Source organism: Nothoprocta perdicaria, unplaced genomic scaffold, assembly GCF_003342845.1.
Source record: "Nothoprocta perdicaria isolate Ctin4 unplaced genomic scaffold, notPer1 scaffold_150, whole genome shotgun sequence".
Taxonomy (NCBI): Eukaryota; Metazoa; Chordata; class Aves; order Tinamiformes; family Tinamidae; genus Nothoprocta; species Nothoprocta perdicaria.
In genome coordinates, this window is record NW_020454650.1 from 46,017 (window position 1) to 73,829 (window position 27,813).

The 27,813-nt window shown below is 38.1% G+C and overlaps 1 protein-coding gene across 3 annotated transcripts in view; it reads left to right on the top strand.

Moving 5' to 3' along the window:
* The window catches only part of MYRIP (myosin VIIA and Rab interacting protein), a 119,065-nt gene that overhangs the window by 10,617 nt on the left and 80,635 nt on the right, over nt 1–27,813 (top strand). For all 3 annotated transcript variants that reach the window (XM_026034825.1, XM_026034826.1, XM_026034828.1), the window contains exon 2: nt 7,392–7,613. In XM_026034825.1, coding sequence (XP_025890610.1) covers nt 7,396–7,613 — 218 coding nt within the window. In that variant the 5' untranslated portion in view covers nt 7,392–7,395. The remainder of the gene's footprint in view (nt 1–7,391; nt 7,614–27,813) is intronic.

A 27,813-nucleotide genomic window follows, 5' to 3' on the forward strand; every position in this document is an offset into this window, starting at 1 on the left:
GTGCAGGGCATTAGGGGAAAGTCAAGAAACTGCAAGGCTGTTGATGTGTTGGAGCTCTRGGAATAAGGAGAGAGGAGAACATCCTAAGGAGAATGTTGCATCCTGAATAGTGCATTTTAATATGAATGCAGTCCAGGCTAAAGACAGACATTCTCGCAGGCTGAAGGTGAAATATTTTACTGAGTTGAAAGAAAATTTGATAGCCTGATCTTTTGAATTGTATAGTTAGCCTGAAAGATACTCTTACTGTGGCTTGATATAATAGTATATCCTGGCCTGAGACACTGAGATGTGCCACTGAGATAACACAAGCCTTTTAGAAATACTCAACATRTTAATTAAAAGGAATACCTTTATTTTTATCTTCTTCCATGGTTGCCATATCTAATGTATTAGGTCATATTGAAGTATTAGAAAAGGTAAATCTTTTGCTGACAGAACCCATATTAGGTCACCTTTTTTGCAAAATTGTTGTGAATGACTCTAAATTGTGCCCTTAATGCAGGGAAGAGCAAAGCTCCCATCAATCTTTAAAGTGAAGATCAGGTTCATAAAGAAAATTAGGCACTATTTTTATTTTTGTTGAATATTTGTTTTACTACATAAAACACCCAGTTAAAAGCTGACTTGTGCTCTGCTGGGCATATCACAAGATTTCCTTACATAAAATACTTGTATGTTCTCAGGGGTTTAGTTGAGTTTTGACTATTATAACCAGATACAAATAAATGTGTAGGCACATAATGCATATTTTAAAATGTTTTTGCAGTTTACATGATTTACTGCTTTTCTTACTGCATGTGTATTTCTTTGATATTCTATAAACTTATCTTTGTGATCTTCTGATTAAATAATAACTTGGGGAATTTCTGCCCTCATGTAAATAAATATTTTATCATTTAGGGTTTTGAAGAGGTTTGAGTCATGGAAGACTTTTGGAAGGATTTTGAAAATATTTCTCAGCTGTGCACAGTTTAAAGAAAATTAAGATTACTTCAGCACATTTCCTTTTACTTTGATATTTTTAATATTTCCTCAATATCCATTTCTCATTTTCAGCAATTGTTCTTGAATAGGATCAGAATTCCCAGTGGTTTGGCTAGTCTTCTAATTCTTGAAATGTAGGAAAAACTTCTAGAGAGATGATGAGACTGGTAATAGAGGAGGAAAAACTCTGGTTATGGCCAGAGGTGATACCATTTCATACCTCTTTTCCTTGTGACTTTAAGTCTCTATGTGACACTGGTGCCCTATTGCTGCTACTGAACTGTCTTATTTTAGCTCTAGCAAATTGAGCATCTTTTGAGTTTGCCATCCTGATACTACAGTGCAGCTAATAAGATCAGATTCAGTGATGAAAGCTAGTAATCAAATACTCATTCTTCTCTTTTGGACATCATTATATGTTGTGTTTTGAGATCCTTGGCTTTGCAGAGCATGCTGGTATTAGACAAGCTAGTACTTTATTCCAGGCCTTTTTTTATGTAATTTGGACAGGACTGTASAGGTGTATGGATGTGCCATAAAGCTCTTGCATTTCCGTTCTGCAGTCAGGGATGCAGAATTATAGCATAGACCCAAACCACATGGCCTGTGTGTTACTGGTGAGTGTTTTTAGCACAAACCTGGTTTATGCAGTCTATCTCCACAGATAAACCTGATTGAGTAACACAGATCATAACCTCAGTTTGTCATTGAAGGCCTCTGCATCTATGGTGTAGATTTGCTGTCAGCAGAAGACACCTTCTGCAACAAAAATAAAATTGTCGAAATCTGGAGAGTTCTAGGACCCTTAAACGTTTAGATAAAGTGTCTTAAATACTTCTTGGCCACTGAGGCACTCTGTTGGTGGCACTGGTCATAACATGAGCTGTAACGAAGGTAATCCGTGACACTTCAGTGCTTCTTGCAAGGGGGAAGTCTCTCAGCTAAAGCAACTTTCTTCATTATTGATTTTTTTTTTTTTGCAGGGCATGCTTGCTTTTTTTAATGGTAATGAAAAAAATGCTATTTCTGAATTGGGTATTGGTTGTGAATAATGCTTTTTTTTTTTTTTTTTTTTTTATGAATCAATAGCTCTCCTCAAGGCAGCACTGTTTTATTTTGTCTTTTTTTATTTAAGTAAAGCTTTGCTTTGCTTTGATTTATTAGCCATCAATCATTCTCGGAGCTTGTTTTCTTTGCTTTCGCAGTTACATAGATATAGCCAGGGAACTGAATTCCTCTAAAGCTTTTCTCTTTTTGCTCGAGGGGAGGGTACTTGATTTTAAGTGCCTGTGAGTTCCAGTTTGTGTTTTATAGCTCTCAAAAATATTTTATGTAATTGCCATTTGCTTCAGGCACAAATTGGTGCAATTGTTTTTCTCAATAAAAATAACTGTCTGACAGTCAAAATTTTAGGGTATTTTTGTGGTTTGCAGTAAATACCAAATTACTCCTTTTTTTTTTTTTTTTTTTTTGGTATGTCTGATTTATACATATTGCAGTAGTAACTGATATTTGCAACTTCAGCCTACAGTGGTAGCTTGAGAGATGCTGAGGAATACAGTACAGAATTGGGTAAAAAATTGCTATACGTATATGTGAAAAAAAAATCATTCTGCTATCTCAGGAAAATCGAGGCAAATACTTACTTTTAGCTGAAGAGAAGTGGCTGCAGTTTGGATCTATTAATAGCTAACACTTGATTGATTGCCTCTTTAGCCTCTGCTTGTGGGGATACTTGGCTTTTGGCTGTTGTGACCTACCTTTGGCCCTCGATGTGACGTGTCGTGCATTGACTGTGACTTGCCCTTTGCCASGTTGTTTGTGCCATAGCCACGCTATATATAAAGGTGCTGTGAAAGTGCAGTGATCTACAAAATGAGTCAACAAAAAGTGAATTGTAATTGCTTTGTAAGAAACTGAAGAAAAAAGATGTAAATGTTTYGGCGCTTGGAAGGAAGAAAACCTAACCCATTTTAAAGCTGTAAAGCAGCATCGAGACAGCAGGCTTGCCCGCGTGTGCAACCTGTAGCTGAAGGCTACAGATTGCCTGAACTGCAACAACTCTTTTGTTTGTCATGTGCCTGTCACCAAAGGAGCAAATATTGTCTCTCCAGGCTTTCTATATCTGTTCATAACCCTCTTCTTTCACTTTTTAGTAAAAGGAGCTGCTTTTCTCCCTCTTGTTGTTGCTGAAGCTTGTGCAGAAAAATGTGCCTGTGAGCCTCCTGCTCCCACATCCAACTGTTGAGATGGTGAGAGACACATTTCACATGGAAAGCATCTTCACATTTATGGAATATTTATGGAAAATATAGTCATGCTTTTCCCCTTCTCTCAGCAGTAAAATCTCAGTTAAAGTCGTAGGCATTTTTACTGCATTCTTGAAGGAAATCTCTGTGTGCTTTTGCCCTACTCCCAGAACATCAAGCTGGTCACTCCTTAGCCTCTTCACATACTTGCGACTAAATGTATGGAACTTAATTGAATTATAACTAAATTAACTATCACTAAATTAATAAGAGTTATTGTGTTACAGTTCCCATTGGAGAAACAACTTCTACTTGGAGCTTGATTATATGCACTTCATTAGCTGTTATTAATTAACAGATATTTCAATTACAGAGATATTCCTTTGTGACCACTAAATTATGTCAGTTTTGCAATCCTGCATTTATGGTGATGCCTATGCTTTGTATTCCTTTTTTATTTTTTTTTCTTCCTTCTTGGGGGAAAGATTAAAGCTTCTATTATTCTAATTTGTTTTTTATCATGCATCTCTGACTGTTCTACTTTAAACCRAAAGTTCTGCTTTTGATGTGCTTATGGATTAAATCAGTGGCAGTCACGCAGCAGAGGCAGATTTGATCTGTGCCTCGGGTGCCTCTGCTTCGGTGCCGCTCTRTGGAGTGGGATTTAGGAGAAGGGCTATCCCTGTTTGGCTAGTCCCGCCAGTGGGTAACTCTGAACCACATTTGCTGAGGAGGAAGAACTGGTAAAGTGTTCCTTTAATTTAGAAACATTGTGAGGAAGAAAGAGATCAAAGAAACGTAAAGGTTTGCAAGGCAGCGGTAGCAGCGTCTATGAAAATTACTACTTTTTTGTTTGTTTTTCCCCTGAGAAAAAGCCTAGTTTAGTCTAGTTTTGGATAAAAGCTTACAGTCCCACTATCTCTGGGAACGTTTCAGGCTCTAGTTACAAAATGAATGGCTTCTGACTCCTTATTCCATTATGCTCTGTCTTGCTGTACCACAAATTTGGTGGAATTCATGGGGAAGGATATAAAGCATTTGCAACTCCTTTATTAGGAATTTTAGGAAAAGTCACTTTCAAAGCAGAATAAGCCATTTAAATATTTCAAAWTATATCATTTCAAAGGCACTGAAAAGTCATTTTGACTTTTCTATTTATTAGCCAAATATTTATCTGAAAATATACCTGAATTCTGCTGCTGAGTTAGGTGAATTTCAKTTTTTTCAAAACTTCTGGCTTATTTTAATTCTCCTACCAGTGACCAAAAACATTCCACTCTGCTCTGACTGTGCTTCAGGCTGATAGATACCTAACTGGGAAAAAGCAGAGGTCACACATTGCCCCAAAAGAGCACTAAGAACTGCAGGTCTGTGAGATTCCCGTTTGCTTTTTCTTTGGTGGGAAACACCACCTTATTTAGCTTGTTTGTGCTCTGGGTGCGACTTGAAGGCTTGAGATACAATTATTGGAATACATACAGCTGTGAGAGCATCTGGCCAGATGGTTTGRATTTATTTTGGTCTAGTCTTCTAACCTGGCTGTCTTTCCTCTTCTGTAGCTCCTTTTCAAGGACAGATTTCAGTAATACATTTTCACCGGGAAGGGGTTGRAAGGGTACTGTGTGGGCAAGGTTTCCGACCTTCATTTGAATAATAAAGTCTGTGTGTATATTTGTGTGCTCACATACACATTGAAGCTAAATAAATGTGACTATAAATGCATCTGCAAAGTAAAGACCATTATTTTCTAACTAAATTTACCAGATTACAAGGTTTTTATGTTATTTGCTGTTGCCTGCTAATTTGCTTTCATTTCATTACTGTATAGTCCTACATATGTTAAAATAACAGTATGCTATTAAATTTTCAGAAACATTACTATAATAAAAAAGCATCTGGAATAAGTTAAGATCATTAACTGTGAAAAAACTGAAAATTTTAGTGACTTTCAGTGAAGATGGAGCCTTGACTAAATATTTGTGTTGCTATAGCAATAGCAGCACAACCTTTGGAGCAGAAGCTCCAAAGGACAAGTGTTTTCAGCACTAGAGAAATTTGAAAGCCACCCTAATCAGGTAGAAGGTCTCAAGTGTGAGGTAGTACTCATCTCGCCTGTGTGCAAAGTTGGAGGAGTGTCTTTGTTGTTGCATTTTGTGATGACAYACACAGTTTAGTCTTCATCCATTGCAAACTGTTTGGATCTAGGAATGAACTCTGTTAAATTTATCTTCTACGTTGATACAACAAGGAGAGAAAAAGACAGGATTAGATCTGTGAGAAATGTACTATCCTGAGTTGCAAAGTAATACATATGGGTGATGTCTGATACAGAAATAATGCTTTAGAGGGACTTAGAGAACTACATTCTGGGTGCTCAAGATGCAGAATAACCCTAATAGACGTAGGGAATAGATAGCTCTCAGACAATGGAATTTATTGGGTCAGATAAGATTCTTGTTGTAAGTGGRTATAGATGCTGTGGAGTTCAATGAGATTCTTTAGATGTCTGAARATGATTCGGGTATGACCTTCAATGACAAATTATAGCAGAGTTTACCAAGAAGGTGGAAGAAACATTGGTATGTTGCAGAGAGATACCAGATGGGAAGTGAAGAAACATGATTCAGAGAGAGCAAAATGACATTTATTGAGAGGGTATGGAGAGAGGAATGTAGTAAATGTTTATGTAAGTATAAATCACTGTGGGAAATAAGGAAATTAAAAAAAAAAAGGAAAGTAATTTAATAAAGATGGTAAAACTGTAATGGTTTGTTGCTATTGGGTTACTAGAATATTTCATCGACTAGTACAACATAATGTGTCTAACCTAAGAGGAAGCAGTTATAAAATGGTAGGAAAATGGAATCAAAACTTATAATTTTGTAGCTAGATGGGGCTATAACAAAATGCCTGAGTGGATGAAAACACTGAGTGGGTGGGAAACTATCGAATCACTAGGCTGAAAGAGTAGTAGCTTGCGATGATGTTACTATATGGGGTGATGTTTATAGAAGATTTTGGGCMCATTTCTGGGGGGAAAAAAAAAAGCTATACAATAAGTACTTTTTAATATATATATGCATGCACACATTTATACATATGTGTATGTATGTATATTTCTATAGCAAGATGCTTGAGCATTACTTTTAAGTGCAAGTCAACATGTCATGACACTGTCTTTCTGCAGCTTAATCTGTTTCTTGGGGTATCTTCAATGTTTTCAAAGACTTTTCGTTTCTGATCTTATAAATGGTTCTTACCGGCACCTAGAAATTGAGGTAGCTTCCACTAGTCCTATTATCCAAAAGGAATTAAAGCACGTACGTGCACAGTATTGTTCTATACTTTGTCTAGCATGTTTTTCATGGATCCTGTTTTCTTTTTTCTGTTAATGTCTGTGTAGTTGTACRTGCTGGATAGATTCATTATGACTGTTTTTTTCTTACTCAGCATGTAATGCACTGCCTAATTTTAAAAACAACAAAACCACAATAAAATGGTGATTGCAAATCAGTGAATACTATTCTCTACTTCTGATATAAATGAGAAGACAGAAAGCTTTTGGAGTCTGCAGACACTTTTACAAGCAATCATCGTTTGGTTCCTGATTTGGTAAAACACCCAAATTTCTCTGAAATGAAACACAGAATTAAATTTCTTGTCAAAATTGGAGCTATTTATGAATAACATGACTCCACGAATCAGAACAAAAAGGTTTAGAACATTTATTTACAAAACTACTTAATTCATCTGGAGTATTTTTATTACTATGCACCAAAACTTTTAATTTTCATGGAGTGATTTTTGTTTTGCAAAATGTTCTTGGATAGACCATGAATTCTCAAGTGATGTTATCAACTTGTAAAGCTGGAATACCAGGAGCAGAGGCTCTCTTAAGGATTATGATGGTGGAAATGAATGAAGAGAGATGATTGCTTTCAGGTCACAAAACAGAGAGTTTAATACAGAGAGCTTGGCCATTGGTTACTCAGAGGAAAATAGGACCTTTTGCTTCCCAGTTCTGGACTTGTAATATATCTTTCTGACATTTGTCTCACATGTGCGAAAGTTATTTTAACAGTAATGACCTGGCATGGGAAGAGAGAGGCAAAGATGAGATTTCCCAATGAAATTTGCTTTGTATTTTTGTTCTAGTGAAATGAAGCAGAAGCTGGATGAAGAAGGTAACAAGTGCAGCATCCTCTCCAAGCAGCARAAGTTCAACGAGCACTGCTGTATTCGCTGCTGTTCCCCTTTCACGTTTCTTATCAACAGCAAGCGACAGTGCCAAGACTGCAAGTACAACATCTGCAAGAACTGCTGTTCTTATCAGAAGAAGGACAAAGCTTGGATTTGCAGTGTCTGCCAACAGGCAAGGTAGGAACATATTGTTCAACTGCCTCAGGTAAAGCCATTGTGGCTGACCTGAGCTTTTTCCCCCCTGTTTGTCAGCAGGTAACATTGGTGAGATGAGGCATGAAGTATCTGTTTATGCATATGTTGATTTGTTCCTCAAGTGTTTTGTTACCTGTTGCATTGCTAGGTTCTTTAGCTAGGCTGATGAATCAGCAAAGAGTAATGGGGCATAGTTTGTAGAGGGCTGTGATCCTGCTAAATATCTAGGTTGCTGGTGGAACTTCAGCACAGATGGTGGTAAGACAGTTAATCATTTTTCAGCAAACTGCACTGATGTGTAGGGAGGGGAGGGAAGAATATTAGTGAATAGGTCATCCAGCTGTGTTTTGGAGTGCTTTTCTAAATGGCAGCTTTACCGGTGGGGATGCTTTGGGCGTGTTTTGGCAAATAACTGTTGGAAGCAGCAGTGCAACCTGTTAGTTATTAACATCTGTTGAGAAAATGCTGCCAGGGCTCTTACTTGCAGAGGGTGTCAGAGTGATTTTCTTTCTCACACTTTTAAAGACTAYCATAGCCAACACAGTTAACGATAACACCAAAATAAACAAACCTAACCCAAGCAAACACCTAACAACAACACAAGGCTTGTGCCTTGGATGGTGACTCAGATGATTCTTCCTGTCTGCATTACAGGCCAGGTACCAAGGGCAGTCTTAGCTGCAGAGTAAATGAAATAGTCTGGTTCCTTATAGTTTATTTTTTTTCTTTAACATTTGGGTAAAATCACCTACTAAATGTGAGAAAGCCTTCCCATTTGATAGTAAAGAAGGATAAAGACAGTAGTTCAGATCCTTTCCAGCCCTGGGCTCACCAAACACTCATTGGTCCCGCTTGCTTCTCATTAAAACACACCTGTATTTTAAGCTYTCAGATAGTATCTATGTAAGTAGTGCAGGCTCATTGATACAGTACCTTAAAATCATAGAGATCTCACGTAGATCATTATATATTTACCTTTAAATGGTTAAATGCTTTAGTTCTGAGCTTCTTAGTTTTGACAAGGAGCAGAATTGCATAAATAGTTGATATTAATGTTATTAAGGCTACTCACATAAGTGAGAATTTCAGGAGCAGTCTCATATAACATGCTAAAAGAATGAACTAAATGGACACACATTGTGTAGAACTATTCACATATACTTATAGCAATAAACTAGTTTTTACAAAATGATGAAAGATAACATAACTTTTCCAGCTGTGCAGAAGCCTCACTGATGATACTGCAACTTAAAGAGTTAATCTCTACAAGAAAGGAATGATACCACCCCTGCACAGTTTTGATGGAGGAGCACTCCGCAGCAGCAAGATAAATTCTCTTTGTGCTTGTTCAGACATTGGCTCCACTTACTCATTACTGCTGATTCTTTCTGACAAGTCTGACATCATTCTAGTAGGATGTAGCCCGAGACCTCAAATTTGTACTATTTTCTCTGGCAGCCTTCAGACAGCAGTGTTCAAATAGCTTTACTCACCAGAACCAAGTGCAGTGCTGGAGTACAGGCTACCTCTTGACCACCAACAGTTGCAGCTGTTATGTGGCATGTTGTAACATGTTAAACCATTTTGAACATTTTTCAACATGTTTTCTAAAYAATATTTTTTCAATTTGAAAAATGGAAGCCATGGAGCCTGGAGCAGGCAGCTTGGTGTTAGGAGAAGGCTCGAACACCACCATCCATCTGCCTTCCCAGTGAAAACTGCACAGAAAGGACACGTGARCTGTGCTGTGTCAGAAAACCAAGGGTACCTGGCATGTAACAACGTCGCTTGTTTCTTTTACTTCCAAATGTGTACATTTAGAATAGCAGAATTATTTCCAGTGTAGCTGGACAAACTGAGAATGTCCCCTGTGTACTTGTTAGGGTGATTTTTGATGATACATTGATGTAATAGAGAACACACATTTTAACCATGTAAAACATAAACAGAACTGAGTAGAGAGAAATGTCTGACTTCTGGGGTTGTTGATAACAAAGCAAGAAAAATGCTTTTTAAAAAGCATTAAAAAATGTTTTAAAATGTTTTACAAATAAGTCAGTCCTCAACTTTTTAGGTCTTCCAGCAGCTGTAAAGCCCCAACTTTAGAGAAGGCAGCAGTGCCTGTGCTGTTTCCAGCTACCAACCTTTGGACCCAAAGGGAGATGCAGCCTCCAGGGCAGCTGCTGATTCTCTGCCTTCTACCTAAAAACATCWTTCCCCATCAGTGAGGAACCAGCTGAATTACAGGATTATCTTTCCCAGCAGCATGGCGAGCCACAGAGAGTCAGTGTTTACCTCTATTTTAGTCATTCAACCATTGCAAATTGCACTTCTTTATTCCACATCTCCTGAGTTCACCCATTTGGGCAGCGGAACAGGCAGCCAGGTTAGCAGATGCTGATGAGCAGCACTTACTGTAGTTATTCATTGACTCAGCAAAAAAAAAAAAAAGTCTCAGAAGAATTTCATTTCAGAAAGAAAGTCTTTAGCTGTATTATAAAGCGCTGCTATTTTTGACACTCGAAGAGACACGGTTTTCCCACAAGCCCATGTAACCCTCCTAGTCACCCACTTGTTACTCAGTTACAAACGTTTTCTGTATTTGTGAAGCCTCAGACTAAACCTGAGTAATTGCGCAGTGACTAAACTGCAAACATGGCTAACCATTTTGTGATCTGGTTTATTGCCTGGACTGTGCAACTTGCAAAGCTGTGTAGGAGAGGCAGGGCCTGGGATTCCTCAGTAGYTGCTGAGCAGTTATTTWTTATTATTATTWTTATTTTTWWTTWTTATTTTTTATTATTATTATTTATACTAGCGCTCAGTATTTTTTTGCAAAAAAAAAAGCATGGAAAGTTCCACAGTTGCTCTCCGTTCGTATCCCTTTCTCGATGACTTTTTCCCCAGATGGAGCATGGACTGTGTCCTCCTGCCCAACCCTGAGTCCTCTTTTTCTTATTTGTCTTTTATTTTTCTCTTTTGTGGGACAGCACACACAGTGGAGATGGTTCTTTGCTTGGCTGCTGCTTCTCTGCACACCTCACCACACAACAGATATCAAGCTAGAAATACCTCAGAGGAAACTGCATTTTCAGGTTATACTCTCCCTTCCCTCCCATCCCTAGTTAGTGCCTCGTTAATGCAATTTAATGCTATAAAAAGAACTATGATGTCTGCCTAACTGGAAAAGTATCAACACTTGCAGTTCAGACTTTGCATAGTGATCTGCTTTTATTCTTCAGTTCTGCTCTAGAGCAGAGCTAGAATAATCCCAAATTTTATTCTTAATATCTATTTGGAATATGTCAACCAGTTCTGTGGTGTCAGAAGAAGTTTGTTGCTGTAGAAAAGGCTACAAAGCATTCTCAGCAAAAATTACATTATAAAGATGGTTCATCTTATGTATTAGAGCTTCAGAATTTAATTTGATGAGTTACTAGGAGATTGCCTTGCACTTAATTGCACACCATGAAATACAAAAAAGTTCCTGTGTAATCTGGGAACCTGAGAACCAATGACTTGGAAATGGTTAAATATTTTTCAAAGTAAAACATTGTRTAACTATCACCTGAATTCAGATTCAAAACATTTCTGGGAAGTGTACCCACCTTGTTACGGACCTTATTCTCCTATTATCTTCCTCCAAAATAGTAGCAGTAATTTTTACAGTTTGTAAATGGTTTCATAGTAGATTCATGCACCAAGGTGATCTTGACTCTTAAGAAAATCTGACATGGGACTTAGTTGCTCAGGGCATGACCCTGAAGGAGACGTGGCATCTGTTCTGTGGAGTTTTGTTTTTATCTTTCAAGGCAGAGATTTACATTAAATATTTATTGGAGAGCAAATATGCAAGTCAGCATTTGAAACACAGGATGTTTGTGGGAAACTGGGCCAAAAGAGTGTATGAGGTTAAAGCCTCTGTTTTTTGCAAAAGCAGTAAATTCATCTAAAAGCTAGTGAGAAGTTTGGTGCTTGTGGGAGGACAAACAATCTTTTTAAGGCACATCTCTTGTTGTGCTTTAAAGATGAGTTAAAAGATAATACATCTTTTAAATATTGTAAGATTTAGCTTATTACAGAATCTTACTACTCTGAAATGTGTTTTTGGCTATGTTGGTATAGGCCTTCAGCTTAGGAAACTGAAGAACTTTCCCAATACCACTTGGTATTTTTCAGTGTTATAGTCTCCAGAAGTGCTTTGGTTTAGATTCACCACTTTATTAGCATTCCTTTAGATGTCTTTATTAGCATTCTAGTTGTTTATATATATATATATATATTTATATATATATATATTCTTCTCTCATATCTTTTTTTTCCTTTAGTTTCTTAGTATGTTATGATAAATTTGTATATTATTCATGTCAAGTGTTCCGTTTTTATATGGTGCATTTTCAGCTCTTCTAAAGCTTTGCCCAGTGTCTCCTGGTTAGACACTCACGTGTTCGGGTAGCTTGGTGCAGACCGTAGATCCCAAGTGCTCTTGCCTCTGAGTAGATTCTGGGCATAGTTCCTCTGCATTAAGTTCTTGGTGTCATATAGGGGTCCTTTAGAAATAGGGCAAGCTTTCTCTTCATTTGATACCCTCAGGCCTTGGTTTCTGCTTCTGCTGGCGTCATCTCCCAAAGCATCCTTCTTGTGATGCTCTGCTTTCAGTTTAACACTTCACTAGAAAAGCTTAGTGTAAGTCCATAAAGTCTGACTGAGCACATCAGTTTCTCTGTGACTATTTGACCTGAATCCTCCAATATTTTAAAGTCCCTTCTCTGGACTCACCGTTTCCGTATCAGAAGATCTCTATTTCTGTTCTGAGTGGGAGGGTGTACACCTAGTGCTTTCATGCCTTCCTCATATCCATCTGCTGTGCGAGTCTCTCAGTTGTTGTCAAAGCTCTCACTCAGATGATGAGGGTTTATCATCTAGTGAGCTTTTGCTTAGCTCCCTGAACTGGGTTTTCAGGGATTCTCTTTATTTATATGCTTTATAGTGTAGGTTATATTATTTCTTTATATGTTAATGATTTATCCTATGTTATATGATTTATTTATATATTAATGAAGAGTATGGCAGCATTACCTGGCTGCAGAAAATCACTGTCTTGCATAAGAAAAGCTGCTTTGTTTTTTTTGGTCCCTTCTGAATGATGAGAGAGCCCCAAATACCAAATCTTCATGATGTTGGTTGAAGAAAAACAAAACCATGCTGCATAAACTCAGCCTTCATGCAGTCTAAGTAGTAGTCTGAGCCTTTCAAAATGGGTCACAAAAATTGTCACTAGAGTCTTTCGCAGCACAGATTTATTTAAATGTTAATGAAGAGAAGTGCTCCTTTATTTTTCTTGTTGCCAATATTGGCTAAACTTGCTACACTAATTTGTTCGCTGCTTAAAAAAAGAAAGTGAGAGAATATTGTATTTTTATCTTCAGAGACTTTCAATCCAGAGTTATTTTTGAATGTTCTCTACAAAATTTTCTTTTGAACTTATTGTGGTGCCTGGTTGAAAGATAAGCTTCTAATGAGGCTGTTAACAATTTGCATGAGTAGCAGATGTCTAACTGGGAGATGAAGCATGAGAAATTTTCTTTCATGTACATTACAGTGCAAATTGAAGACAATTTATTAAGGTCCAGTCTACCTATGGTCCACAATACATTTATCTCTGATTAACGTATACTGTGATTAACACTAATGTAAAATGACTCTGTTTGGAGCAAGGCTTTTGCTAACATGAAAGTTGTAACAGAAAATAACAATCTTATGTTGTGGGCAGACGAAACACCAAAACACCCCTTAACTAGGCTTCAACTTCGCCAGTCCCAAAGTCCTAAATAAAATCTCTATACTTCAGATGGTTTTGTTGGAAGGAGCTGTTCACTGTAGTGAGATTTTTTGTCAACTGAACTGTGTTTCTGCTGAAATGCAGCAAAGCTGATGTGTGTATAGTTTGCCAAAGGTTGTATTTCCTGTGCTTAGTTTACGCAAGCTTTGTGCAAAGCTCTCTATGATCTCTGCAGGAAAGCTCTGAGTTTGCAGGAAAACTTTAGACCTGAGTTCAGGGGACTTGAGCTATGGTACTGGAGGAGCTGGAGGAGAGAGCTCTGCCTTAGTGATGCTGCAGTCCAAGTGTGTCTGAGTCTTATGGTGCTGCTTTTCCCTTCCAACTACCCCAGAAGTTGAGTGAACATCACCTGAAACACAGGTGCACAAGTGGAGAAATGATATGAAGGCAGTGCTGGGGAAGTGCTCGCACTTGGCCAGAGCTCCCTTGAGTGCCTGAGCATACAAACCTGGCATGGTTAACTGTGCCTGAGGCCTCTTTTACAGTCAGTTATAGGTTTGTTGGCTACCCCTGCTGCTTGCTCTGAGGCAATGTATTCTAATCAGTATGTTGTTGTAGAAAAGTTTTGTGGAAAGACAAAAATCAAATGTATTTTCCATAAGTTTCATCGCTATTCTGCAGCAAGAACTGCTGACTAAAGCTACTTCRTGTGCATAGAAGAGAAATAATAATACTTCATTTCTTATCTTTGTACTAACTCCAGAGTGACCATGATGTTCAATATTCAATATTAGGGCTGAATGAAGCTTTGTGTTTGGGGCTCATAAGAACTTTCTCATCCCGTTATTTAAAACATTCCACCCCAGGTGGGTGCTGCCAACTGGAAGGATGATGTTATCTTTCCTTTATCTTTCCTTTTGCCCCAGTATTTAAGATTGTGTGTATGAGTAGTGAGTGGAAAAACACAAGATAGTTTTGGCCTGGGCTTTCATTGCAACTGCAGGATGATTGATAGTATCCATAGTATTCCTAGTACCATAGTATTCTTAGGATTTTCTGTGACCAGTTTAAAAGAAAAAAAAATGTTTTTCAGCCTTAGTTTTCAGAATGGAACTGAAAATCAGAATTCCAGTTGGAATTGAAAATCAGAATATTTATGCAACTCCTTTACCCTCAACATTGGCAAACCCTTTGTGTGGTATTTAAGGAAAAGAAGATGCCCTAGTTGTTAACTGGCCCCTGCGTTTCTTCCGTTGATGCATTCAGCTGTAACAAAACAGTTTGTTTCGTGATTTGGCTGTGGGAAGCTAATTAAGGTGTATCGCTGCTTAGCAATCTTCTTTTGCATTCAAGCAGACTCGTCCATCTGGACAAAGGAGGYTAAAATTATCTCCTAGGCAGGCTAATTGAACCACAGCTTGGAGCTTTGTGTTTACCTRCAGGAGAGTTGCATCCGTATGCTGTGAGGTCCTTCTCTGACATTCCAGAGAACTTGTGGAGAGCTTGGAAGCTCTGACTTTGTAACATGATGTCAGGAAGTGTTTTCTCTTCCTCTGAGGTAGAGTTGGATGGAAACATTGCCTTGCCATGCGGAATAGCAGGGCAGATATTCTTCAGCTCTGCCATGTGCTTGTTATCTTCACTGGACTGATAAAGGTTTTGTTTCATGTTTGTTTGTAAGTGCTCCGAAATATGCCATTCATATTGCATTTAAAAGAATTACTAACTTTAAGCAAATAGCAGTGACAATCATGTTCCTGAGCTGTATGTTCTTGTAGTAGATACAATTCCTTACAAGAATGCCTGCTACTTTATTCCCTGTCTCTCTCAATCATCTGTGTTTTTACATCCTGTCTCCTTATCTCCTTCTCCTTCCCATGCTATAGGCTTCATAGGTGTTTTGGGAACTTGTGGAAGCATCAGGGCAGAGCACAGGCTCTGTAATCTTTTGTTTAGAGTACCCAAGAGCAACAAGGGCTCCTGTTTCGCATAGGAGTCAGGCACAGAGTAGTCCACAGTATTTCATCCGTGGCTTTGAAGAGAGAAAGAACGAGAGAGAGAAAGAGAAAAAGAGAGAAGATTTCTTTGATAGAGTGATTTGTGTTGTGGTTTTTTTTTTTTTTGTTTTGTTTCTTTTTGCTATTCTGATCTGTCTCAATTATTTCTAAAGTATGCACTGTGAAGAATTTCTAGCAGAAATTCTGCTAGACAGAATTAAACTGTTCTTGCATAACACACAGCAGACCACAGTGCTTCACTCATCTTGAAGAAAAGTATCTAAAAATGGAATTAGAGAGTAGGAGAAATCTATTAAAATGGCTAAATAGAAGTGCTAATTAGGTGATCTTTTCTGGCTTTGACTAGCCTGAGAAGTGAGTGGGTGGCTGAGTGCCTACAAGGCTGATCTGCATTTTAGGAGACCTGGATTCCAGTTTTAGCTATCAGCCTGATTGCTGAGTGACCTTGGGGAAGTTGCCATGTTTCAAGCTTTCCCAGGTGCAGAATTTAATGATTCTGAGCTCTTGGAGGTCAGTGGCTGAAAAGTTAAATGTTAGAGCTGTAAATCTTAAGTATTATTAATATATTGTTATTATATTATATTAGAATTATAATTCAATTTAGAATTATARAAATAGTTTTGCTGCAGTTAGCTGACTTAAAACCTCTGTTCATGTGTTGCAATATCACAGGAAAATAAGTATTTGAATTCTTTTGGAAGATAAATGAGATAAATGTTATTTTCAGTATATATAGACACACTGTATATGAAGCATATACATATATAATATCCATGTATATCCTGAATATATATATAATTAACATATATATATATAAACACCTTTGCCTGTGTTTGCCCCCATCATAAGAGAATACTTTCCTTAGCATTAACAAATATTATGTAAAGAGTGTGCAAAAAATTATGACTACTTAGTTCAGAGGAGAGGAGTAAGAAGGGATGTAGTAGTTTTTTTTTTGCATAGTACACAGTATAAATATTATAGTTTGGACTTGCCTAGTTGGGCAAAATCTCAGGGACTTTCAATGAAGCTAAAAGGCGAGAAGTTAAAATGTAAYAAAAATACAAAGGGAGCACTTACGTGGCAAATTAGAGTGCTCAAATTTACAAGTGGTAAAGCATTTACAAGTGAGAAAAGAATTGCAAGCCAAGGAGTGAAGAAGAAAGAAAAGTAGGATGTCAAAGACTGGTGTGTTGCTCTGACTGGTTGACTCCATAATGCCTGTACCTTTATTTGTTTTGGAGTTTAATGACCCAGTTAATGCATTCCTAATTAACTCAGGGATTCTGTCTGAAGCGAGTCCATTTTAGCTCATCTGTTGCAAGAATAGCATCACTATTCTTATTTTAAATCTGCATCGTGTTTAATCTGTCTAGACTCCTGTGATGTATTTCAATCTGGAGAGGAAAGTGAATCTTCCCTTTCGTACTGACTTACCAATAGTTTGAAGCTTTCGTTTGTTTTTGAGTTGAGAGATTTGCTTGTGGACCAATTCGATCCTTCCTGAGCAGGATGGTCATTCCTGTGTGTTGTGGTGGTGTTTTCCTGATTGACAGAAAGGATGAGGTTTCCCTTTCTGACATCCCTTCTCCTACAGAAGCTTTACAAGAAGACCGGGACAGCATTGAGCACTGATGCTTACACTGGTCTCACCATGCCTGGGTAGCTGTGGAATCTCCTACACCTCTCTGGATGTCCTTCCTCTTTTAACTTTCCCCCAGCTCTGTGTTTCTCTGGCAGAAGATCCCAGGCCTTACATTCTCCTGAGAGGGACCATGTGTTGGCTTAGGCCTGTGTTTGCATTAGCCAAAATGCAGGGTACTGGGCCTCAGAGCAGGAGCCCTTCAATGGATCTAACTAAATGCTGGAGAGGGATTTGCCATCCAGGGATTTCAATCCCAGCTGTCTCCCTCCTGCGCTTGCTCAGAAATGCTGGACTGTTGGAACATGCAGTGCTCTCCCCCAGCTCCACTGAGTGCCAGGCTTTCCTCTTCCTCCTCAGCCTTTCCTCCTCCTCCTCAGGACCACATTACRGGTACTTTCCTACAGGACCTGGATTTCTAATTCATTCTTTTCCCCTCTGGGTTGGGTTTCTGAAGTTGTCTTAGCATATTGGTGGTTGGGAAATGTTTTTCAAAATAAGTTAATTTGAAAAAGCTGTTAATTTTTTATTTTTGATAACATCATTCAGTTGGTTTCCATGAAACTCCCTCTGGAAAAAAGATTACAGGGTTTTAACAATTCATTTAAAATTAATTAACTTTAGAAATTAAGTATTTTTTGAGTAGAAAAGAGTGCTTTTTTTCATAATTATTTTTTCTTAACATTGCATTGTAACTACTGTTAACATAGTCTATAAAAAAAAAAAAAACTATTTTACCTCTAAGAAGAGCCGATACTTTTTGAAGTGTCTTATCTATATCAACTGTTCCATTTTGGGTTGAGTCAGAGTGTTTTCACTTAKTGTTTTCATTTGCATTTAACAGCAACTATGTTTAAGTAGGTTTAAGTTGAGAAAAAAAGCATATTTGGTTATTATGCCTATCACTTCCGTTGTATCATAAAATACATATAATAATAAAAAAGATCATGTTGCAGTTAGCACTTTTAAGTTAAGTTTTAGACAGAACAGAGCTAGCTTTCAGTTATACTATGCAGTTTTAAATGCTAGATATGAAAGATTACTAATGGACTTGATGTATTTGTTTCTTCTGCATGCTTTTTCTGCTCTTCAGGTTTCCTCATGCTTTATTTGTGCAACCACCAAGCTTTGGCAAAAAAAAAAAMCAGTCAGTACTTGCTCCAGCTGACAGTGCCATCATTAACACCAAGAGGACAGGTAGTGGGTCCTGCACTGTGCTACAGGGGTTCTGTGGGGCCGTGATGTGCACAGTCAGCTGTTGTTTTTGGTCTTACAAATGCTGTCTCAGTGATGGTTTGGTGTCAAGGACAAGGTGTGCAGGCCAGGAGATGTCTCCCCACTGCAGACTGCAGCCCCTGCGTGGGATGACATACCTGTATCTCCTCTGCACTTCTCACAAGGGGAGAAAACTACATCCATGTTGTATGCCTCTCTGTCACAGGCAGCTGTATGCAAAGGTTATTTCCACAGACCACAAATAATTYGTATATTTTTGTGCTAAATCCTATTATTTTTATCCCCTTCTATAGGATCAGAAGGCTTTTATAGCCCTTTAGTGTGTTTTCCTCCAGAAGATTTATCCTGTTAACTGTGAACAGCTGCCCAATTATGTGTGGATGTCCTTAGAAAGCATTATAAAAGCTCTGGTTAGTATAGGTGTTTTTTTCTCTGAGTGGTAATATTGGAAATCCTCCAAACTTGTAGCCACTAGCTGTGAACAGCAGTAATAAATGTGTGTCTCCTCTAGCTAATGTGCTCTGCAATCAAGGGTAGTATCCTCTTAAAAGGCTCTTGTATTACCACAGAAGTTCAAGTGGGAATTCGATTTGTCATTTTTAGAAAGCTTAACCAAACCAATAAATAAATCCCTCAAGGCTCTTTTACTTCAGACCCATCTCTCATTTGAAATAGATGGTGAAGCACTTACTGTTTAGTATCTTCAGTAAGAATCTGTGAGGCTGTGCATTTACGTATTCCGGAGGAAAGGCAGTAACTCGTCTTGCTTCTGTGACCTGGAATTAAAAAAGGAGTGGAGGAAGCAAATGCCTCATCTTTCTGCCAAAGGCAAGGAATGTTCTCTAAACTTGTACACAAAATGGAAAAAACGTCTTTCTTGTCCAGGTTTATAGTAGTGTAACTCTTCTGCTCCCAGCCTTTCTTGAAGCCTCTCTCCATATGTGAGTGCTGGGGCTTATCATACTCTCCACCCTCTCAGCTTTCAGAGCATGACTCCTCACTCATCAGTCGGGAAACAGGCTGGTAACTAGTCCATGTTACCTGCACTGGAAGAACCTGTGCTCCCCTTTCCTACCTTTCACCTCATCTGTGCCTTGTGCAGCTAGAACCATCCAGGGGAATGTCCTTTTCATTTCAGCTAGGGAACTAACACAAAGCCTTTTTTATTTATTTGTATCTAAAATAAAATCACTTCAATTTAGACTGGAAACTGTTTGTAACCTGAAGTTGTTTTTGATTTTAAATCTCCGCTAGTTTCTGGTTGTTCCATCATTTCTTTGCAAAAGTAGTTTCAGAAGTGAAGACTGGATTTTGACCATGCTTAAAAATTTATAGCATGGATTTATAGCATGCTTGGAAATGTCTTCGGTGAAATGTTTTCATCAGAAAGCTGATATAATAAAAATGGAGATTCTTTACAGGCACATACTTGTTTCAACTAGAAAGTGATGAGGTCCAACATAAAAGCTTTGTTGTGGAGACTTTGAGAGATCTCAGTTCAGTTGCCTGAAATACAGGAGCTGAAGTTCAAACCTTTCCTCTGAATCAGGCAGATGCATGAATTTCCTGGTATCTAACTACTGATTTGTCATGTTTGTCTTTTCTTCTGTCCACAGCCCCTCCAAACATTTAAAACTGCTGAGTTTTCAAATTTTCTCCTGCTTGTAGAGTGCCAGCTAGGAATCACTGGCACATTTTGGAAGCCAGCTGTTTTTTTAATCCCATTCTGTGGGGCCTATTTTGGGGAACAGGTGATTTTTCTTCCTCAGATGATTTCTTTTTCTTTGGGGGAGTAGTTTTTGTAAGGTAGAGAGATGACCTTTGCTGCTTTATCTGTAATAGAGTCTGCCCTGGTCATTTTGGTTTGAACTTAATATGTTATAAAACTTACTGGTGTAAGTTGGTGAGTGATGTCCCTTGGCAATACATAGAAGTTAGATGTCAATACTGATTCACTTAGATCTCCTCTCTGCCTCTGCCCATTGATATGAAGACTGAGGAGTGCTTCTCCAGGTGTCAGCTTGAGAGGGGCTTCCTTCTCCCTTTTTCAGGCTCCTGGAGGATAATTACTGATGACTGAGAGTTCATTCTGTTAAGGAATATTCTGTTCCATCATCTATCGTATTTTGAAGGGGTATGGGAGGTTAATCTGGTATATAAGACTGCACAGTTCACTTTCTCTTCAATTTGCAAATGGCACCAGGTTCTGTGCTCCTGGTTTTCACAGGCTGGTCATTACTTATAATAAAGACTGGAGCATGCAAACTTGAATCAATGCTTGTGTGATAGAAGAAATTACTGTAAAGGATGGTGGGAATGGTGTCAGTAGTCACCGTTGTGACTGCTCTCACTGATGTTTTTAGCTGTGCTTCATAACCTAGGGGACTTCTTGGATTCTCGCTGTCTCAGCTAGTTGCGGTTGTCAAAACCACTTTGGATCTCTGGTAAGATAAGCGAATTAATACCTGTTAGAGGCAAGGAAGGAATTTATGACTTGTTTCYCCAAGTCTGCAAGCTCACAGGTACCCAAGTCTGTTTCAGTGATAGCAGTGCATACATCCAACAAAGAGTACATCTGACAAGGGCTGCTTTTGGAAATTATCTTGAATAAAAAGAAAAGAAACTGGAGGGYTTTGTAAGGCAAGGAGGTGCTCACTGTGAACTACATTTTGAATGCTGCTCTCCTGTGCCTTGGAAATCCCAAGGCATTCATTTCTGGCAGGAAATAATTCTGTTAAATGTTTAATAGTTGCTACCGAAGTAGCAACTATTCTGGCAAGAAAAACAATGAGGAAATAAAGTGAAAGGGGATTGTAACATGTCAATAATTTCTGACTGGCAATTGAATAGCACATATCAGTAAAAGCTTGGTAGCACTGGAGAATAATGCTCAGTATCTTGAACATTTATAATTTGCAAATAATTTGCAAATTGGTTGACAAATACCTGCCTAACAGATGCCATACACTACCAAATTCCAATACCTATTATAACTTCTCCTAACAAAACCAGAACACCAGTTATCTAGCTAGCTATGATTTTGCAATATATCTGTTTCCTTAGGAGTCTTCTAAAAATACAATAGGAGGACAGTTATCTGGAGAAATTACATGTTTTGCTCCTCCTTTTATGTTTGTGAGGATGCAGCAAARGCAGCTGCTCTCTAGGGGACACCCAGGAGCTGTAAGGGCTCCCTGTGTTGACAGGACAAGGGCCTCACAAGCCAGAGCCCATCGTGGGGCCCCCAACAAAGGGAGCAGGTTAGGCTGGAGGTGGCAGCTAGGGACAGTACAGAGCCCACATAAGTCTGTAGTCATGAAGCAAGTTCAGGGTGAAACAAAGGGCTGCATAACTTATCAGGGAGGGCAAAGGTGGCATTGCTGCCACCTGAGCCTTCTTGAAGCTTAAGAGTAAGTAAAGAGYAAGTAAACTTTGTTAGCAGGTTTTGGTCTTCCCACCTAGGACAAGATACAGCTGCATTTTCATTTAGTTTGCTCTTTAGGATGGTCTCCTAAAGAAAGAGAGACCGTGTGCTGTTGTTTAGGAGGTGGCTGTAGCTATCTGAAAATTAAATATAAAGTACTTCCCCATGAGTCCTTGCAAAAAAAGAGATTGAGGAAAAAAAAGAAAAAAAAAAACAGATAAATCTGAAATGTTACACTTTCCTGAGCTCACTGTGTTTTGATAGTAGAAATAGATGTCAAATGAACCTCTCGAATGATGAGCCTGTGTTAGTTACTGTAATAATTTCTAAAATAATCTGGAAGTGCGATAAGGAAGGGCTTGCAGGATTGTCATCCCCCTTCATCTGAGATAGCCAGCAGTCCAGCCTTGCAAGTTCTTTTGAGAGGTTTTTGCAGATCTGCTGACTTTCGGAGAGACACTGGACGTGGTTAAATGACTGTATATGTAAATTCTTGAAGGCCTAGGCCAGGATTGGCAGTGTCCTTCCCAGAGCTGCAGATGTATCAGTTACTTCTGTTCAAGAATCATGTGGTGCAACTACTGCCTCAAAATTCAGGGCAAAATTCAGCTCCCACTTTGCCTTCAGATCATCYCTGGTTGATGGCAGCGAGCTCCACCTCTGTGTGCCTTTGTTCCTCATTGGTGAAACAGAATAAGTGATGGTAATTCTTTCATATGCTTAGTACAGAGCTTGTCTTGGAAGGATTAATTCTAAATTCTGTCTGAATCTTGGGTCAGCCGATAGGTGCCCAGTAGAATGCGAATAGGAACTATCACCAGTTCCATACTGTCGCTCTGTATAAGTGAGTTCCTTCCAGTAAGCAGAGTTTAGCCTTTGCKAAGACTAAGGCCAAGCTGCATTAGTCTCTGCTAATTTTGGTCACAAAAATATTCTGCTTTTTTCAGCTAAAATTTAGAGATCCATATTTTAAAAGACACGTAAATACAGTGTAAATTCACGTGCCTTTTTTATATTGCAAAGAAAACTGCTGTCCCAACAATACTTAAGCTGAAAAGTGTCTCAGGATTTTTTTTTTTTAATTGAAAGTGAATTTATGCAATTTGGACAAAGCAAGACCATGGCTTCTGAACTGTGTTGAATAGCAGGAACTGTCTGATATTTGCACACTTTTCACTTAGTTATAAAGTCATCATCACAGCCTCCAAAATTATTTGGACACTTTATTTTACTGGATGATTGGTGATGCTGATTCTGTGCGCTTCAAATGTGTTCTTTGAATGGGTTATGAAGGGCAGAAGAGCTTGAAATCAAAGCACAGCTTTCATATTTACAAAGGCGAAAATGCCGTGTTTCTGGTACAGAGAAAAATATTTCCTTCATGTCTGTCTTATGTAATAGAAAGGCTAATAGATAGTTAAATTTATTTACAGTCCATGAAGTAAATGATTTTTGTTACTGTGTAGGTAGACAGATTTCATTAGATGGTGAAATCAGATGTGGACCTGGATTCTCTTTCCTGCTCATGACTTGCTCACCTTTTGGTGTTGAGGATTCACCCTACCTTTGTCTCTTTTTGTTCCGTGACAAGAGACAGCACTATTACCATCTTGATAAAAGGATGTTGATGTGGACTTTGTATAAATAGTGTTTTACTTGAGGTCATATGGACCTGGAGTGTCTGATTTAAAAAAAAGAAAGGAAAAAAAAAGAAAAATAAAAAACAGATGGATATGAGAAGCTCCATATTACCAAGAAAAAAAAAATCCAGGTTTTGCAAGGCACCAGGCTCTGATAATTTTACTTCATAAAGAATCACAGGTATACCATCTAGTTAAAGAAGACATTTTAAAGCCTTTCTCCTCCTATGTCCTCTCTAACGATGAGTAGAGTCTAATCTTTCAGAAGCAGGATATACAACCAATCTACTTTTGTAGTCATACTCTGTTTCCAGGCATGCTCTGCAGGCTGACAGAATATGAATTTGGAGAAGGATGTTTCAAGGCAGAAAAGCTTACATTACTTGTCTTGATGGTGGTTGGAATAACTCTATTCCAGAATTGGAAAGGCATCAAGAAGGGCTGTATTTGCTTCCCTTGTGTGCTGTAATAACAGGCAATAGTTTAGCATAGACTTGATGCATCTGCCATCAGACCCAAACAAAACATATACTTTTAATAGCTAAACATTACTGCTGTTATTGCAGCACGATATTTTTCTATGGTAGTTGCAGTGCAATTGAACCTCAGAGGTCCCTGTGGGACAAGCAGCCTTTCCTGCCCAAACGACTGGCAAGTGAAAGCTGCAATGAGGTCTCTGGTAAATTCTCTTAGTTGATAGCATAGCAGATGGGAAGTGTAGTCATGATTAGAAAAAAAAATCAACAAAAATAAAGCCTTGCGTTTTCTGATGGGAAACACCTCCTCCACAGTGGCTGTCTTTAGATACTAGATTTCATGGTCTTACTAATATTTTTATTAGTGAGACAAAATTGAAAACTGGTGCTCTTCCCAGTTATCACACAGATGATGTTTATCATACAATCCTAATTAACAGTCTAGTTAAGATTTGTGATTGAAGTTAGCGGATTTGGTTGAAATTGGAGGGCTGATATATCAACTATTAATATTTTCTTCTAATGAGATTTTTTCCAGTAACCTGGTCCCTTGCATTTCTTAAATCCATAGCAGATTCTGTTCATGCAAATGGCTATGGGCACCTAATGCAAATAGCAACATCTCTTATCTTTTCATCTCTTATCTTTTCTCTGGGGATCAGCTGGAGAGGTTTACAGACATGATGGATCTGGGAGCTGTGGGCAGGAATAAGAAGAGCTCTATTTAATTGAGTCAGGACTCTGTAAATCATTTCCATTTAGCACAGTTTGCAGAAATATAGCAAACCAGCATATATCCAAAATGTTCTGTCCTGCACATTACTGCTTTCACTGATACAGCCTATGGAAAATAGAGTCATGTTGCAAAATGGATCAAGCCATTCATTTGAAAGATCTAGAGCACTGCTTAAAGGTTCTCTGGGTGGTGTAAGGAAATTGTTATTTAAACAGTGTGGACAGAACTGCCCTCATCACTTTTATTTCTTACATGAAAAAGCGATCTCAAGTGGGGCAGAAAACCTGCTTCTTTCAAGAATGTTCCCAAGTGGGACTTGGCTAGTGAGGATTTCCTGAACAGGGAGAAGTTCCCAATAAACCAAACAGGAAGGTACAACTATTGTGCCACCATTTTGGGAACATTTCCTGTAGCATAAAATGCCTTTTTCTGCAGTGGCAAAATTCTAGCAAAATTGAAGCGCTAAGTGGTTTGACTTGACTGCCTTTTCTAGGAGGTGACTTTTGTTAATACCCTCACAGCTGCAAGATACGGTTTGCTTATCTAAAAGAGAGTGTCAGGGGTGTGTGGAGGGAGGAGAAAATTAAGACAAGTGTGGAGTCCTCCCTTTTCCTCGTTTAAAATGCCTGGCTTTCACTAATGCACCTCCTTCCCAAAGGATTCATGTGTTTGGTGGTACTGAAAACCAGAGCCCTGAGAACTTCAGCATCCAAAAATTSAATCTCACTGGGAGGGTACAGTGTCAAATGGAAAAATGCTCCCCTTCCAATGAAAACCTCATAGGTTTCTTCTGCTTTTAATTCTTGCTGAATAATTGTCCCCAGAGGCTTCTGTAGAGTCATCTCAAATCTGAATATTGTCCTAAGAATAAACGTATCAGTTGCTGCTTTCAGAGTCTACAGAAAATGAAATGACTTCACCATTACCCCTGCTGTTGGGATGTACTAAGAGAATGCTGCTTTATGACTAATAATTAAAAAAGGGGGAGCATCATGGGACACYGGTGGGTCTAACCTAAATTAATTCAAGTTGACATCAAAAAAAGTTTCAGTTTTGCCTATGAAAGGGAGCTCTACCATGTCACTTTTACTTCTTTTTTCTTAAATTGCTATTTTAGTCTGTGTGCTTTTACAGAAGAAAACTAAATTTTCAGAGCAGTAATAAACTTCCGTGAGGGAGTGTTACCAAACTTTGTAACTTTACATTATCAGAWTTTTTTTCCTGTTCTCCTAAGCTACATTTAAGTTGCTTTACAGAATGGCTGTAGCCTTTTAACTAGCTTAAACAAAGCTTTTGCAAGAATTTGTTTCAGGTTCTGTATTTCATCTGATGTCAAGAGTTTAGTTGTTCCTAAATGAGTTTTCAATGTTTTTGCAACCTCTTTTTTTCATTACAAGATGAACACACACAAAAAAAAGCAATTTGGAATTAAAAAAAATCCACAGTGGTGCTATCAGAGAAATGGAAAAACACCAAGAAACCAAATCTGCTTTTCAGAGTCAGCATCCAMATATCTAATGTGATCATGTGCTGCTGTTTTAGTTTATGTAAATAAATATTCATTAGCATCATCTGTGAAATGTTACTTGATGTTATTATGCCAGTACTGTTTGTGCTTCCGTAATTGAAGTTAAAATGAATTTAACATTTGAAGCTGAGCTTCAAGTCATTTGTTACACAAGTGGGATACTTCATATTACTTCTAGGATTACCAAATATATTTAGGGATTTGTAGTAAATATTCCAAAACTTTATAAATATCTTGATTAATTTAAACTTAATGTGATTTCAGAAACATTTTTGTCCATCATGTAGAGCAATGACCGAACAATGCAAGCTGCACAGACTGCTGATTTGCTGAATAAATGTAACCTTTTGCAGTTGTTACATTGGAAGTAGGTCATTGGTTTTTTGCTCTTCTCCATAATTGACAGCTTCTTTCTGAACAGTGGAGCTAAAATATAATTTTCACTGTCACAAACTCTTAAAGTCTCCTCTGTCTCCCAAAATGACTTCCAAGTACTCTTGCATTCAGTTGGCATTGCTCACTGATCTCTCAAAAGGCAGAAGTCTAGGCCCATTTTGGGGAAGATAGTGACCTTTCCTTCAGACTCCCTAGCATGGTCAGGATAGACATGTCCATGTAGTGTTCCTAAATGCATAAGTTTTGCTGTCATAATAGTGTGAGAATGAAAAATAAAATATTCTTTAAAAAATTTATAAATACATACCCTCAACACTATAATAGCCTAAAATAGATTATAAAAAGTAAAAACTAGGAGTTGAAATAACATCCAGAAACAATTTGACAACTTACTGCCCAACAAAAAACTTGAAATCCCAGTTTGTAAATAGAAGTTCAGATATTAAGAAGACTAAATGCAGATGCACAGGCAAGTAACTGTATGCAGAGAATGACATAYGTTTTCCAGAGCTATTACTTTCTTTCATGTACTTTAGATATCTGCTATTTAAAACTTGACCCATTTTCCTAGAGATTTTCCATTCATCTTTGCTGTCAGACATTTCCATGGTAAGATTTCACTTTTCTCTTTATGCTTTCTTTACCTTGAAATGTAATAGTTGGTTATTATTGAAAAAGAAAAGATACAGTTCAGATGGACCTTGGTGGTCTTRGATGCTTTTGCTGGAATTATGTTCTAATAGCTAATACAGTAGCTTTATTCTTTGTATGAATAGTGATATAGTTATCTTTTCATTTTTCTTTTTGAAATATTTATACCATTCTTTAGAAACTTGAAGGCTACAAAAAAGAAGAAAATCATTGGGATTGTTTAAAGATGAGCTAATGCCTATCTCCCTGGCACATAAGGATATTTAAAGAGCATTTAAGCTGTAGAAGAGAGTACCTGAAAATTTTGTAATGCAATACTTATGAAGGCTGTCTGTGAAGAGGTAACTCATTATAAAGTTTCTGAATTTAYGATTTTTCAGCAGTTTATCCACCACATATCTGCCACGGTATGCTCCCATTGTGGGAATATAGAACAAAAAACAACAACAAACTGCTAGTGAACTGCTGCTGAATAAAACGTTTGCTTTGTTTGTTGCAGAAACTGGAAAGATCGTGGTAGATAAGCCAAAATTGCACGGGAGAGCCAGCTTATATTCCTGAAGAGGATTCACAATTTGGTAGTGAAGGAGGAAGGAAGGAAGGAAGGAAGGAAGGAAGGAAGGAAGGAAGGAAGGAAGGAAGGAAGGAAGGAA